Genomic DNA, 15,864 nt, shown 5'->3' on the forward strand with positions numbered 1-15,864 from the left:
ATCTAGTGAATATGATCTGTTCTCTGATCTAGTGAATATGATCTGTTCTCTGATCAGTTCTCTGATCTAGTGAATATGGTCTGTTCTCTGATCTAGTGAATATGATCTGGTCTCTGATCTGTTCTCTGATCAGTTCTCTGATCTAGTGAATATGATCTGTTCTCTGATCAGTTCTCTGATCTAGTGAATATGATCTGGTCTCTGATCAAGTGTTCTCTGATTTCATTACTTTATTCCACTTCTTTCCAGAACAATTTTAGCTAAAAATCTGTAATAAATTGATGGTGGAAGAAGAAAAACAAGCTTCCCTGTGTTCTGTATTCCCTGTGTTCTGTGTTCTGTATTCCCTGTGTTCTGTATTCCCTGTGTTCTGTATTCCGTGTGTTCTGTATTCCCTGTGTTCTGTATTCCCTGTGTTCTGTATTCCCTGTGTTCTGTATTCCCTGTGTTCTGTATTCCCTGTGTTCTGTATTCCCTGTGTTCTGTATTCCCTGTGTTCTGTATTCCCTGTGTTCTGTATTCCCTGTGTTCTGTATTCCCTGTGTTCTGTATTCCCTGTGTTCTGTATTCCCTGTGTTCTGTGTTCCCTGTGTTCTGTGTTCCCTGTGTTCTGTGTTCCCTGTGTTCTGTGTTCCCTGTGTTCTGTATTCCCTGTGTTCTGTATTCCCTGTGTTCTGTATTCCCTGTGTTCTGTATTCCGTGTGTTCCGTGTGTTCCGTGTGTTCCGTGTGTTCTGTATTCCGTGTGTTCTGTATTCCGTGTGTTCTGTATTCCGTGTGTTCTGTATTCCGTGTGTTGCGTGTGTTCCGTGTGTTCTGTATTCCGTGTGTTCTGTATTCCGTGTGTTCACTGTGTTCCGTGTGTTCACTGTGTTCCGTGTGTTCACTGTGTTCCGTGTGTTCACTGTGTTCTGTATTCCGTGTGTTCACTGTGTTCCGTGTGTTCCCTGTGTTCTGTGTTCCGTGTGTTCCCTGTGTTCTGTGTTCCGTGTGTTCCCTGTGTTCTGTATTCCGTGTGTTCCGTGTGTTCACTGTGTTCCGTGTGTTCCCTGTGTTCTGTATTCCGTGTGTTGCGTGTGTTCCGTGTGTTCAGTGTATTCCCTGTGTTCTGTATTCCCTGTGTTCTGTATTCCGTGTATTCCCTGTGTTCTGTATTCCCTGTGTTCTGTATTCCCTGTGTTCTGTATTCCGTGTATTCCCTGTGTTCTGTATTCCCTGTGTTCTGTATTCCCTGTGTTCTGTATTCCGTGTATTCCCTGTGTTCTGTGTTCACGATGCCTTTCTTTGACCCTGCTACTAGTGATTTACATATATTTAAAAAGTAACTTTACCTGCTAAAACATAATCTGCACACTGCAATGTTAAGTCAGATTTAACAGGTATTCGTAATAGGAGTTTCTTCCAGAAGGCAGTTATTAATTCAACGTCTTCATGAAAGACGTCAAATACTGGAAGTAATCAATTGGAAATTGCCATGAGTTCATATAAATCAATTTTATGCAATATAGGTAATTGTGGATTTTTTTTTTTTTTTTTTAAACCTCGCGCTTTGTGCTGGATGTGTCAATATACAGAACACACAATGGGTCCCGTGTGGCTCAGTTGGTAGAGCATGTTGTTTGCAACTCCAGGGTTGTAGGTTCGTTTCCCACAGGGGACCAGTACGAAAAAGAAAAAATTAAAAATAAAATGAAATGTATTCATTCACTACTGTAAGTCGCTCTGGATAAGAGCGTCTGCTAAATGACTAAAATGTAAATATATAGTTGATGCAGAATTACTGTTTTACCTAAATTAGCCTTGAAATCGACTATTTTCCAGAAGCTGTGCAGTGTAATATCCAGTGATTTTTTTTTGACACATTGGTCAGCACCCTAGCAAGTCGAGGTCCAGCCAATGAGCTTCAGCCCCTAGCCATTTGATTGACAGGTAGCAAGACTCGCACACAGCAGAGAGAGAGAGAGAGAGAGCAATGACGTCCTGCACATATGAGGTAGTACACCATTTTCAGGGACCCGTTTCAAGGACCTCAAATGCTACTTTCAGAACTTCTGGAAAATCTCTACAGATATGTATTATTCATTATCTCACCTCCTCTGACTGCGTGGGGACGCTGTCGTGACAATGTCCCTTGTCCATCACATAGTGGAATAGGTGAAGAGAGAGGAATAACTGGGGCCAAAATCAGGCTTCTCCAGAAGGTGGCGTTTTTTTCCCATGGAGGTCCATGACAGTGTCGAATTTGGTTTCTAATTAAAAACATGTAATGGCATATTTTCTACGTGTGGCTCTTTTTGATCGAATATAAGTTGAGTAATTATTAGGTTGTGTTACTGATATAATTATGATATGGTGGAGTTGTGCCTGGTCGTTAGCCAGTTCGCACAGCTACAAAGTCATAAACCCCCCATCAATTTCTACAATTTATCTTCTTAAAATGTGAAATAGAAACCTTTAACCACAGTGCTAAGCTTATGCCTAACCTTAAATGAAAACCAAAATGCCAAATGTTATTTTTCATGAATTTCTAGGATGTAGACTGTAGTCTTTGTGGCTGTGGTAACTAGTGGGGTCAGGCCTGTCTGCCCTCTGATCGGCTGGAAATGGTTCAACCTGAATCTTTCCTTCTGAAGACGTTTATTTTCCTTGTTTTTGAGCGTTCCGCTACATTATCTGGATAATGTCATGGATAATGTCCATCATAATGTGTCCATCGTGATAAATGGTGCCGGAAGAAGAACTGCAACACCATTAGAAACCAGTGGACGTGAAACACCGAGGTAGGTCAATTGAAATAAGCAAGCAGCAAGTTCATGAGAAAGAAATTGCAAATGTAAGTCCAGAGAAGGACGTTTTAAAGTTGGTTAGTGATGTAGCTAGCTGGGTCACCTAGACAAGATAACGTTGTCTGTGCTAGGCAAGCTAGCTAGTCAATTAGCTTAACGTTACCAAGCTAAGCTTCACTACGAAAAAGCTTAAACAAGCAAAAACACACTCCTGTTAGTTGGTGACAAACACCGCAACATGACGAACAAACTAGTTGTTATTTTACATTTAGATTAGGTCTCTTGGCTAAGTCGTTTTATAATTGTGGAAACCACATTAGCTAATGCATTAGCTGACTGACACACTTCACTATCTAGCGACGTCAGTCATCCAGGACTCAGAGAAACAGGATTTATTTCAGTAGCTGTTCATCAAACATGTCAAGCGACCTAACTAGTTTGTGCCACCTAGCTAACTAGTTTGTGCCACCTAGCTAACTCGTTTGTGCCAGCTAGTTTGTGCCAGCTAGTTTGTGCCAGCTAGCTGACTAGTTTGTGCCACCTAGCTAGCTGACTAGTTTGTGCCACCTAGCTAGCTGACTAGTTTGTGCCACCTAGCTAGCTGACTAGTTTGTGCCACCTAGCTAGCTGACTAGTTTGTGCCACCTAGCTAGCTGACTAGTTTGTGCCACCTAGCTAACTGACTAGTTTGTGCCAGCTAGCTAACTAGCTAGTTTGTGCCAGCTAGCTAACTAGCTAGTTTGTGCCAGCTAGCTAACTAGCTAGTTTGTGCCAGCTAGCTAACTAGCTAGTTTGTGCCAGCTAGCTAACTAGCTAGTTTGTGCCACCGAGCTAGCTAGCTAGTTTGTGCCACCGAGCTAGCTAGCTAGTTTGTGCCACCGAGCTAGTTTGTGCCACCGAGCTAACTAGCTAGTTTGTGCCAGTTAGCCAGCTACACTTGTAAACAACGACAGTGAATTGCACAACGCTGTCTCCGCTGTCATATGCGGTGCTGTTTGCACTCAAGTATCGGATTCACCAAAAAAAGCGTTTATCAACAGAGGAATGAATTTCCATCATCTCTAGAAACACTAACCAGTCGCTGGGTTGAACGTGTCACTTACTATCAAATAAGCATTAATAAAAACAGATGTAGGCTGTAATTGCGGCCTGATATTCAGGGCGTTTATTCATCTCCAGGAAAACCTCACTTTATACTTTTCTATCGGTCAGTGTTTAAACTAGGGGAGGTGGGGGGCGCTCCAGTACAGTCTGGTGTTTTTACACAAGGAAGTTGGATGACAGCCACTGATAAACCCCACATTAGGGCATCTAGCCAGCCGTACACCGTGTCCTTCATCCCCCCGCCTGTCGGCCACTGGTTTCCCTCAACGAGGGTGAGGGCAGGAGAGAAGGACATTTTGTACACTAGTTTAGAGCCAGCTAGTCTGGTACACGGGGGGGACGACGACGACACCATGTACATGTTAATAACTATCATGCTAGCTAGCACACGGTGTCCTTAACTACCTAGTTAGTTAACTAACACACGGTTTTGCCCCAGCCTGCTGTGCTAGCAGGAGACCGTAGACGAGTCCTCCCCCCCCCCCCCCGTCAGGCAGTGTTGTCCCGCAGTTCTGTTAACGATGTTGAGTGCAGGTGTGACCTGTATTTAAGTGTCACAAGCATGAAGCAACCAATGGGATGCCCCTTAATTAATTACAAGCTGCAGGGTGTTCCTTTCCAACGATTAGTATTGAGGTTAGTACAATCCAGGATCCTTAGGACGGTTAACCATAACCCTTACCCTAACCAAGGATGCCACATATCAAGGACCGGACCGTGGGTTTTGACCTGAGGAGATATCAAGGACCGGACCGTGGGTTTTAACCTGAGGAGATATCAAGGACCAGACCGTGGGTTTTGACCTGAGGAGATATGAAGGACCAGACTGTGGGTTTTGACCTGAGGAGATATGAAGGACCAGACCGTGGGTTTTGACCTGAGGAGATATGAAGGACCAGACCGTGGGTTTTGACCTGAGGAGATATGAAGGACCGGACCGTGGGTTTTAACCTGAGGAGATATCAAGGACCGGACCGTGGGTTTTAACCTGAGGAGATATCAAGGACCGGACCGTGGGTTTTAACCTGAGGAGATATCAAGGACCGGACCGTGGGTTTTAACCTGAGGACATATCAAGGACCAGACCGTGGGTTTTAACCTGAGGAGATATCAAGGACCAGACCGTGGGTTTTAACCTGAGGACATATCAAGGACCAGACCGTGGGTTTTAACCTGAGGAGATATCAAGGACCGGACCGTGGGTTTTAACCTGAGGAGATATCAAGGACCGGACCGTGGGTTTTGACCTGAGGAGATATGAAGGACCAGACTGTGGGTTTTGACCTGAGGAGATATGAAGGACCGGACCGTGGGTTTTAACCTGAGGAGATATCAAGGACCGGACCGTGGGTTTTAACCTGAGGAGATATCAAGGACCGGACCGTGGGTTTTAACCTGAGGCGGCCTTCCTCATGACAGCGCTTTGCTCCAACGCACCGCTTTCCTTGAAATTGCCCTAACCTTTAACCTCAGTCTCCTAGCCTGTAACCTTAATTCTCCTATCTTCAAATTTCAAATCAAATCAAATTTATTTTTATATAGCCCTTCGTACATCAGCTGATATTCTCAAAGTGCTGTACAGAAACCCAGCCTAAAACCCCAAACAGCAAGCAAAGCATGTGAAAGAAGCACGGTGGCTAGGAAAAACTCCCTAGGAAAAACTCCCTAGAAAGGCCAAAAACCTAGGAAGAAACCTAGAGAGGAACCAGGCTATGAGGGGTGGCCAGTCCTCTTCTGGCTGTGCAGGGTGGATATTAAAACAGAACATGGTCAAAATGTTAAAATGTTAAAATGTTCATAAATGACCAGCATGGTCAAATAATAATAATCATAGTAGTTGTCGAGGGTGCAACAAGCACGTCCGGTGAACAGGTCAGGGTTCCATAGCCGCAGGCAGAACAGTTGAAACTGGAGCAGCAGCACGGCCAGGTGGACTGGGGACAGCAAGGAGTCATCATACCAGGTAGTCCTGAGGCATGGTCCTAGGGCTCAGGTCCTCCGAGAGAAAGACAGAAAGAGAGAAAGAGAGAATTAGAGAGAGCATATTTAAATACACACAGGACACCGGATAAGACAAGAGAAATACTCCAGATGTAACAGACTGACCCTAGCCCCCCGACACATAAACTACTGCAGCATAAATACTGGAGGCTGAGACAGGAGGGATCAGAAGACACTGTGGCCCCATCCGATGATACCCCCGGACAGGGCCAAACAGGCAGGATATAACCCCACCCACTTTGCCAAAGCACAGCCCCCACACCACTAGAGGGATGTCTCCAACCACCAACTTACCGTCCTAAGACAAGGCCGAGTATAGCCCACAACGATCTCCGCCATGGCACAACCCAAGGGGGGGGGGGGGGGGGGGGGGGCGCCAACCCAGACAGGAAGACCACGTCAGTGACTCAACCCACTCAAGTGACGCACCCCTCCCATGGACGGCATGGAAGAACACCAGTAGGCCAGTGACTCAGCCTCTGTAAAAGGGTTAGAGGCAGAGAATCCCAGTGGAAAGAGGGGAACCGGCAAGGCAGAGACAGCAATGTAAATTGAAATTTGCTATCGTAAATGTTAGCAACACCTCCGCCTTTGCCGGATGCACGGGGGGTATGGTCACTAATGTAACCTGGGGGTGAGGCCTCATTTAACACAGTAAATTCATCAGGCTTAAGCCATGTTTCAGTCAGGCCAATCACATCAAGATTATTATCAGTGATTAGTTCATTGACTATAACTGCCTTGGAAGTGAGGGATCTAACATTAAGTAACCCAATTTTGAGATGTGAGGTATCACAATCTCTTTCAATAATGGCAGGAATGGAGGAGGTCTTTATACTAGTGAGATTGCTAAAGCGAACACCGCCATTTTTAATTTTGCCCAACCTAGATCGAGGCACAGACACGGTCTCAATGGGGGAAGCTGAGCTGACTACACTGACTGTGCTAGTGGCAGACTCCACTAAGCTGGCAGGCTGGCTAACAGCCTGCTGCCTGGCCTGCACCCTATTTCATTGTGGAGCTAGAGGAGTTAGAGCCCTGTCTATGTTCGTAGATAAGATGAGAGCACCCCTCCAGCTAGGATGGAGTCCGTCACTCCTCACTCCTCAATCTTAACCTGCTACATCATTTTGGTATCGAAGTGGCTTAGTGTTTCCCAGTTGGTGAAATCCAACTGTACCGGGCAGATGGAAGACAGCGTTGTGAACAGAGTGCCCCGTGGTGGGGTTATGGTATGGGCCCCATGGTGGAGGTGGGGTTATGGTATGGGCCCCATGGTGGTGGTGGGGTTATGGTATGGGCCCCATGGTGGAGGTGGGGTTATGGTATGGGCCCCATGGTGGAGGTGGGGTTATGGTATGGGCCCCATGGTGGTGGTGGGGTTATGGTATGGGCCCCATGGTGGAGGTGGGGTTATGGTATGGGGCAGGCATAAGCTACGGACAACAAACACGATTGCGTTTAACCGACGGCAATTTGAACGCACAGAGATCCCGTGACGAGATCCTGAGGCCCATGGTCGTGCCATTCATCCTCCTCCATCACCTCATGTTTCAGCATGATAATGCACAGCCCCCATGTCAGGAGAATCTGTCCCAGCTCTTCGATGGACTGCATACTCACCAGACCTGTCACCACCCATTTGAGCATGTTTGGGATGCTCTGGATCAACGTGTACGACAGCGTGTTCCAGTTCCCGCCAATATCCAGCAACTTCACACAGCCATTGAAGAGGAGTGGGACAATATTCCACAGGCCACAATCAACAGCCTGATCAACTCTATGCGAAGGAGATGTGTCGCGCTGCATGAGACAAATTATGGGGGCCGGGAGCGCTGGGTGGCGACGCCGGGAGCGCTGGGTGGCATCCTAACCTTTTTTTAAAAAATGTTTTTAAAATAAAAGCTAAATTTAACGCTGTAGCCACATTCTCCCAAATGAACCTTGTGAACGGCTGTGTTAGTTTGAACAATAGTGAACCTAATTGATTCCAAAATGTTAAATAAACCTCAGGAGGAATGTCTGTCTTGACTTTAGAAAAAAATAATAGTTACCTGGTCTGAAAATAGTGTTTTGTTAAACTCTCTAATGCAGTTAACATTTCTGATTTCTGACATCTTTAATTGTTTATTTTTTTTCTTCAACCAAGATACAAATGCTGTCAATTTTTTTTTTTTAATAAAAGCTTTGGTGGCATCCCATAGAATCCTGGGGTCATTGACATTTTATTTATTTATTGATCATATGAAATTAATTAGTTAAACTTTAAATTAATCACAGATTAAGGATTTTAGTAATGAAATGTTGAAACTCCATCTTGTGGTTCTTTTTAGTAGATTTGAATTCAAGTGACGGTGCCCTAATCTTGCCTAATGGAAGTGCCGGCCCTGCTTTAGCACCACCATTCAAACCCTCAACCCTTTTTAACAGCCGTTGCGTATGAAATGCTCTGGACAGCCCTCGTTCTCTTTCCCCCTTTTTTATTGCGCATTCCGAAGACGTGGCTTCGTGGTTCCCACCGCAATTGGAACACGTCACATTTTCTTCACTTAAAAAAAAACAAACAAACATGATCTTTTCTACAACTTGGACATCTCTGCTTCTCCCTTCCATGTGGAGCCTTCTCCCTCCCTCGATCAAACTGTTTTGGTCTGGGAACAAATGCTCTGACTCTGTAGTTGATGTATCCAAACTGCACTGGAGTAGAGAGAGACTCCATATCAACAAAAACAAAACAGATACTCTTTTTCATCATTCACCACATGATTCATCCGACGAGCATCAATCACTCCAGGAATATATATTTATTTATTTTTTTATCTCTGCAACATCGACTTCCCACAAAGACGCCAGATATTACCCCCCCCCCTCCGTGAGGGGTGCCCTGTTCCGAAGAGACGCAATACACTCTGCTTCTGATCCTCAGAAGAAGAATAAAAATCAAAACGAGCCTCTAGTGATCCTCACATCCTTGACTCTACCCAGCACTCTCTCCTCCATATCTCAAATGGATTCTTCAAGATTGCTAATCCAATCAGCTGCTCCTCATTTAGCGAAACAACATACTCCTACAAGAATAAGAAAGGACATTCTCGTCGCTGTATGCTACTTTCATCTGTTTTTCTATTCTTTTGGATAATATTCCAATTGTCCTTGACTTCCCCCCCCCGCCATTTTTATATTCACGCCCATGTCAGCTTCCACCATCTTTTTCATCCCTTCTCCTCCCGTGAGGTTTCTCCACTCCTAAACTGTTCACTGCCCCGTTTTAGATATGATGGCAGGGAGTTTTGAATTTAACACTGAGCTTCATCCGGTGTCTGTAACAGACCTGACTATCGTCTCGTCTATAATGGAAATGCCTCTGTTGACGTAAAAAAAAAATGGTGGGTGAATCCAAATAGTTTGGAGTTGGTTACTCAACGACTCCAAGCTAGGGATCTTTTCACAACTAGCCACGGGTTAACATTTAAAAAAAAGTCAAAGTCCATAATTGTTGATTTTTAAATGGCTAGTTGCGGGACAAAGCTATCAAAAGTGCAGAAAACACCTTTTTTCAAAGTGGAATTGTTTGGCAAGGGAAGTGATTTACTTATTTTGTGAGATCATGTAAAAAAATGAATCTACTGCTATGCCCATTTTAATGTAACCATGAGTCGCCTTGTAGGGTAATGTTGACATGTGACTATTGCACATTGAGTCGCCTTGTAGGGTAATGTTGACATGTGACTATTGCACATTGAGTCGCCTTGTAGGGTAATGTTGACATGTGACTATTGCACATTGAGTCGCCTTGTAGGGTAATGTTGACATGTGACTATTGCACATTGAGTTGTCGTGTAGGATAATGTTGACATGTGATGTGACTATTGCACATTGAATTGTCGTGTAGGGTAATGTTGACGTGATGTGACTATTGCACATTGAATTGTCGTGTAGGGTAATGTTGACATGTGATGTGACTATTGCACATTGAATTGTCGTGTAGGGTAATGTTGACGTGATGTGACTATTGCACATTGAATTGTCGTGTAGGGTAATGTTGACATGTGATGTGACTATTGCACATTGAATTGTCATGTAGGATAATGTTGACATGTGATGTGACTATTGCACATTGAATTGTCGTGTAGGATAATGTTGACATGTGACTATTGCACATTGAGTTGTCGTGTAGGATAATGTTGACATGTGACTTGCACATTGAGTTGTCGTGTAGGATAATGTTGACATGTGATGTGACTATTGCACATTGAGTTGTCGTGTAGGATAATGTTGACATGTGATGTGACTATTGCACATTGAATTGTCGTGTAGGGTAATGTTGACATGTGACTATTGCAGATTGAGTTGTCGTGTAGGGTAATGTTGACATGTGACTATTGCAGATTATTTCCTAGGGGATGATGTGTCTGCCCTGAGTGCAGGAGCAGACACTACTAACTAATAGCCTCTTCTCTTCACAGGCGCCGACTACACCGGACAGGACAAATCAAGCTGTTCCTCAATGTTGACATGATATCCCCCGTCTCTCTGAACAAACTTCAATTCGGTCTGTAAAGGTCTATCTACCTACTCCCCATTCTACACACTACTCAACCAACCAGCCCTAACCAAATCTGCGCCTCTGAAATCCAAGATGGCTACTAGACAAAATGCCCTGATGGCTGCGGTGGTTACCCTGTTGGGGGCCACCTTGGGAGGCCTGTTGTTATGGCGACAACCAACCCTGAGGACACAGAAGAAGAAGAAGCAGCAGCTTCTAGCTCAGGGTCAGATAGGGGTCAGCGCTGGTCCCGTACCAGTGGAACCAGAACCTGTGGTTGTGGAGCCAGTCGAGTCCGAGACCCAGCTAACCCCTAGTCAGAGCCTGGGCCTCCTCCTGCCTGTTTCACTGCCCCCTGCTGACCAGGTCTTGGCGGTGCAGCCTGTGATGGTGAACTCTGAGGAGGATTGGGAGCAGCTTTGGCCGTCGCTGCAAAAGGAGCTATCCGTCTACCCCGTCCTCGGGCTGGACTGCGAATGGGTAAGGGCCTGGGCGTACGAGTTCGTTTTGCATGTTAAAAAAAAGATGTATGATTCCATTGGTCCTCAAGTCTTATTTCCTGATGTAGTCTCCCTCCCTCCTCTCCTTATTCCTTTCCTTCATCCTCCTCATCCTCCCTCCTCTCCTTACTCCTCTCCTTCTTCCTCCTCATCCTCCCTCCTCTCCTTCTTCCTCCTCATCCTCCCTCCTCTCCTCCCTCCTCTCCTTCTTCCTCCTCATCCTCCCTCCTCTCCTCCCTCCTCTCCTTCCTCTCCCTCCCCAGGTGTCAGTGAAGGGTAAGACGTCAGCGGTCTCCCTCCTCCAGATGGCGTCCTACTCTGGCCTGTGTGTGTTGGTGAGGCTACAGCTGTTCCGAGGTAGCCAGCAGGACATTCCCCTCAGCTTGAAGGAGGTATATAGTCCTCTGTGGCTCAGTTGGTAAAGAATTATGCTTTTAACGCCAGTATAGTGGGTTCGATTCCCACTGGGGCCACCGATATTACATTTATGGGTAGATGGCATATATTCTGTTTTATATTTATTATTATATAGGTCCTCAGGGACCCCCATGTCCTGAAGGTGGGCGTGGGCTGTTATGAAGACGGGAAACGTCTGACCCGAGACTACGGCCTGGCTCTGGGGTGTACCGTGGACCTGAGATATCTTGCACTACGACAAAGGTATGGGCATGTTCTGTTATAATATCCACCCTGCACAGCCAGAAGAGGACTGGCCACCCCTCATAGCCTGGTTCCTCTCTAGGTTTCTTCCTAGGTTTTTGGCCTTTCTAGGGAGTTTTTCCTAGGGAGTTTTTCCTAGCCACCGTGCTTCTTTCACATGCTTTGCTTGCTGTTTGGGGGGTTTTAGGCTGGGTTTCTGTACAGCACTTTGAGAATATCAGCTGATGTACGAAGGGCTATATAAATACATTTGATTTGGCTTTGGTAGCACTAGCTTGATAGTCAAATCAGTAATATAATAATACTCTTTGACAAAATGTTCATCTTTTTTAATTTACAATCTGTAGAAACTATGAGAATATAAAGGTTTATAAATTGTAAACATTACAGCACAGTTGATAAATATATGTCAAATAGAAATTAATTTTCAGAGATAGATGGGAGGATCTGAGTGGAGCTAAAGGTCGGGATAACTAATGTAAAATATTACCGTGTCTGTGAAATGTCGAAGCCTAAGTGTTGTTCATTAGTTTACTCCAATTAGGGGAGGGGTGGTAGGGTTAGGGGACAATAATAAAGGAAAATATATATATATGGGGGATTGGAAATTATGCACACAATTACATCGATAGATTGTGGGTTCTATCTGTAATATTAAAGATGATCGACCCCCTAAAGAACAGAAACAATATATCTGTATTATTAAAGATGATCGACCCCCTAAAGGACAGAAACAAATCACTAGGTTATCTGTTTTAATCAACTGTTTACCCTCAAAGTATCTCTCTCTCTCTCTCTCTCTCTCTTTCTCTCTCTTTCTTTTTCTCTTTCTTTCAATTCAAGGGGCTTTATTGGCATGGGAAACATTTTCAAAGCAAGTGAAATAGATAATAAACCAAATTTAAAATAACAAAAAAAAAGTACAGTTAACATGGCACACTGTGGTATTTCACCCAGTAGATATGGGAGTTTATCAACGTTGGATTTGTTTTCAAGTTCTTTGTGGGGTCTGTGTAATCTGAGGGAAATATGTGTATCTAATATGGTCATACATTTGGCAGGAGGTTAGGAAGTGCAGCTCAGTTTCCACCTCCATTTTGTGTGCAGTGTTGCACATAGTCTGTCTTCTCTTGAGAGCCAGGTCTGCCTATAGCGGCCGTTCTCAATAGCAAGGCTATGCTCACTGAGTCTGTACATATTCAAAGCTTTCCTTAATTTGCCCAGGTTTGACAGAATGTGCAGAAGATCTACAGTTGAAGTCGGAAGTTTACACACACATTAAAACTCATTTTTCAACCACTCCACAAATGTCTTGTTAACCTCTATGGGCTAGGTGGGACGCTAGCGTGCCACCCGTGGTGCACTCCATCAACAGCAGGTGCATTTCAAGAGCGGCAAATTTTAATCCAAATAAATGTCAAAATTCAAATTTTTCAAACATACAACTATTTTACACCCTTTGAAAGATAAACATCTCCTTAATCTAACCACGTTTTACGATTTCAAAAAGGTTTTACGGCGAAAGCATAAATTTAGAGTATGTTAGGACAGTACATTTACAAGAGTTGTGTGTAATGTTTTGTCAATTCAAAGACAGGGTCACCAAAACCATAAAACCAGCTAAAATGATGCACTAACCTTTTACAATCTCCATCAGATGACACTCCTAGGACATTATGTTAGACAATGCATGCATTTTTAGTTCTATCAAGTTCATATTTATATCCAAAAACAGCGTTTTACTATGGCATTGATGTTGAGGAAATCGTTTCCCTCCAATAACCGGCAGTCAAGTCAACACCACAAATTAAATAATTAAAATTAGAAAACATTGGTAAAATATTATATTGTCATTTAAAGAATTATAGATTTACATCTCTTGAACGCAATCAACTTGCCAGATTTAAAAATAACCTTACTGGGAAATCACACTTTGCAATAATCTGAGCACTGCGCCCAGAAAAATACGCGTTGCGATACAGACTAGACGTCATGTTGGGGAGATCTAAAATCGAAAATACTATGTAAATAATCCATTACCTTTGATTCTCTTCATCAGATGTCACTTCCAGGTATCACAGGTCCATAACGAATGTAGTTTTGTTCAAAAAAGCTCATCATTTATGTCCAAAAATCTCCGTCTTGTTAGCACATGATCTAAGCCCGCCGGACTTCACTTCATGAACGAGGGGAAAAAATATATTTACGTTCGTTCAAACATGTCAAACGTTGTATAGCATAAATCATTAGGGCCTTTTTTAACCAGAACATGAATAATATTCAAGGTGGACGAATGCATACTCTTTTATAACGTATTGGAACGAGGGTACCCAACATGAACTCGCGCGCCAGGTGTCTAATGGGACATCATCGTTCCATGGCTCTTGTTCGGTCAGATCTCCCTCCAGAAGACTCAAAACACTTTGTAAAGGCTGGTGACATCTAGTGGAAGCAATAGGAAGTGCCAAAATATTCCTCAGCCCCTGTGTTTTTCAATGGGATAGGTTTAAAGGTAATACAACACATCAGGTATCCACTTCCTGTCAGAAAATGTCTCAGGGTTTTGCCTGCCAAATGAGTTCTGTTATACTCACAGACACCATTCAAACAGTTTTAGAAACTTTAGAGTGTTTTCTATCCATATATAATAAGTATATGCATATTCTAGTTACTGGGTAGGATTAGTAACCAGATTAAATCGGGTACATTTTTTTTATCCAGACGTGCAAATGCTGCCCCCTAGCCCTAACAGGTTAACAAACTATAGTTTTGGCAAGAGGTCGACCGATTATGATTTTTCAACGCCGATACCGATTAATCAGCCGAATCATATATATTTTTATTCTTTGTTTTTGTTCTTTTATATTTTTATATATATATATATATATATATATATATATATATATATATATATATATATATTGTTTTCATATTTTTTTATTCCAATTTTTTTCCTTTTTTTTATTATTATTTTTTGTAATGACATTTTACATTTGACATTTAAGTCATTTAGCAGACGCTCTTATCCAGAGCCACTTACAAATTGGTGCATTCACCTTATGATATCCAGTGGAACAACCACTTTACAATAGTACATCTATATCTTTTAAGGGGGGGGGTTAGAAGGATTACTTTATCAGAAGGATTACTTTATCAGAAGGATTACTTTATCAGAAGGATTACTTTATCAGAAGGATTACTTTATCAGAAGGATTACTTTATCAGAAGGATTACTTTATCAGAAGGATTACTTTATCAGAAGGATTACTTTATCAATGACAATTACAACAATACTGAATAAACACTTATTTTAACTTAATATAATACATAAATAAAATCAATTTATCCTCAAATAAATAATGAAACATGTTCAATTTGGTTTAAATAATGCAAAAACAAAGTGTTGGAGAAGAAAGTAAAAGTGCAATATGTGCCATGTAAAAAAGCTAATGTTTCAGTTCCTTGCTCAGAACATGAGAACATATGAAAGCTGGTGGTTCCTTTTAACATGAGTCTTCAATATTCCCAGGTAAGAAGTTTTAGGTTGTAGTTATTATAGGACTATTTCTCTCTATACCATTTGTATTTCATATACCTTTGACTATTGGATGTTCTTATAGGCACTTTAGTATTGCCAGTGTAACAGTATAGCTTTCGTCCCTCTCCTCGCTCCAACCTGGGCTCAAACCAGGAACACATCGACAACAGCCACCCTCGAAGCAGCGTTACCCATGCAGAGCAAGGGGAACAACTACTCCCAAGTCTCAGAGCGAGTGACGTTTGAAACGCTATTAGCGCGCACCCGCTAACTAGCTAGCCATTTCACATCGGTTACACCAGCCTAATCTCGGGAGTTGATAGGCTTGAAGTCATAAACAGCATTGAAGGGCTGCTGGCAAAACGTACAAAAGAGCTGTTTGAATGAATGCTTACGAGCCTGCTGCTGCCTACCACCTCTCAGTCAGACTGCTCCATCAAATCATAGACTTAATTATAATATAATAAACACACAGAAACACGAGCCTTAGGTCATTAATATGGTCGAATCCGGAAACTATCATCTCGAAAACAAAACGTTTATTTCAGTGAAATACGGAACCGTTCCGTATTTTATCTAACGGGTGGCATCCCTAAGTCTAAATATTCCTGTTACATTGCACAACCTTCAATGTAATGTCATAATTACGTAAAATTCTGGCAAATTAGTTCGCAACGAGCCAGGCGGCCCAAACTGTTGCATATACCCTGACTCTGCGTGCAATGAACGC

The 15,864-nt window shown here is 43.1% G+C and overlaps 1 protein-coding gene across 2 annotated transcripts in view; it reads left to right on the plus strand.

Annotated features, from left to right (window-relative positions):
* The first annotated feature begins 2,532 nt into the window (after window positions 1-2,532).
* LOC106577206 (exonuclease 3'-5' domain-containing protein 2) overlaps window positions 2,533-15,864 on the plus strand; it is a 28,333-nt gene continuing 15,001 nt past the window's right edge. Inside the window, exons 1-4 of one of the 2 annotated variants that reach the window (XM_082958367.1) lie at window positions 2,533-2,779; window positions 10,357-10,916; window positions 11,200-11,328; window positions 11,469-11,596. In XM_082958367.1, the coding sequence (XP_082814493.1) occupies window positions 10,530-10,916; window positions 11,200-11,328; window positions 11,469-11,596 (644 nt within the window). In that variant the 5' untranslated portion in view covers window positions 2,533-2,779; window positions 10,357-10,529. The remainder of the gene's footprint in view (window positions 2,780-10,356; window positions 10,917-11,199; window positions 11,329-11,468; window positions 11,597-15,864) is intronic. The other variant, XM_045705901.2, reaches the window with a different exon arrangement.

This window comes from Salmo salar, chromosome 01 (genome assembly GCF_965601325.2).
Source record: "Salmo salar chromosome 01, fSalSal1, whole genome shotgun sequence".
NCBI lineage: Eukaryota > Metazoa > Chordata > Actinopteri > Salmoniformes > Salmonidae > Salmo > Salmo salar.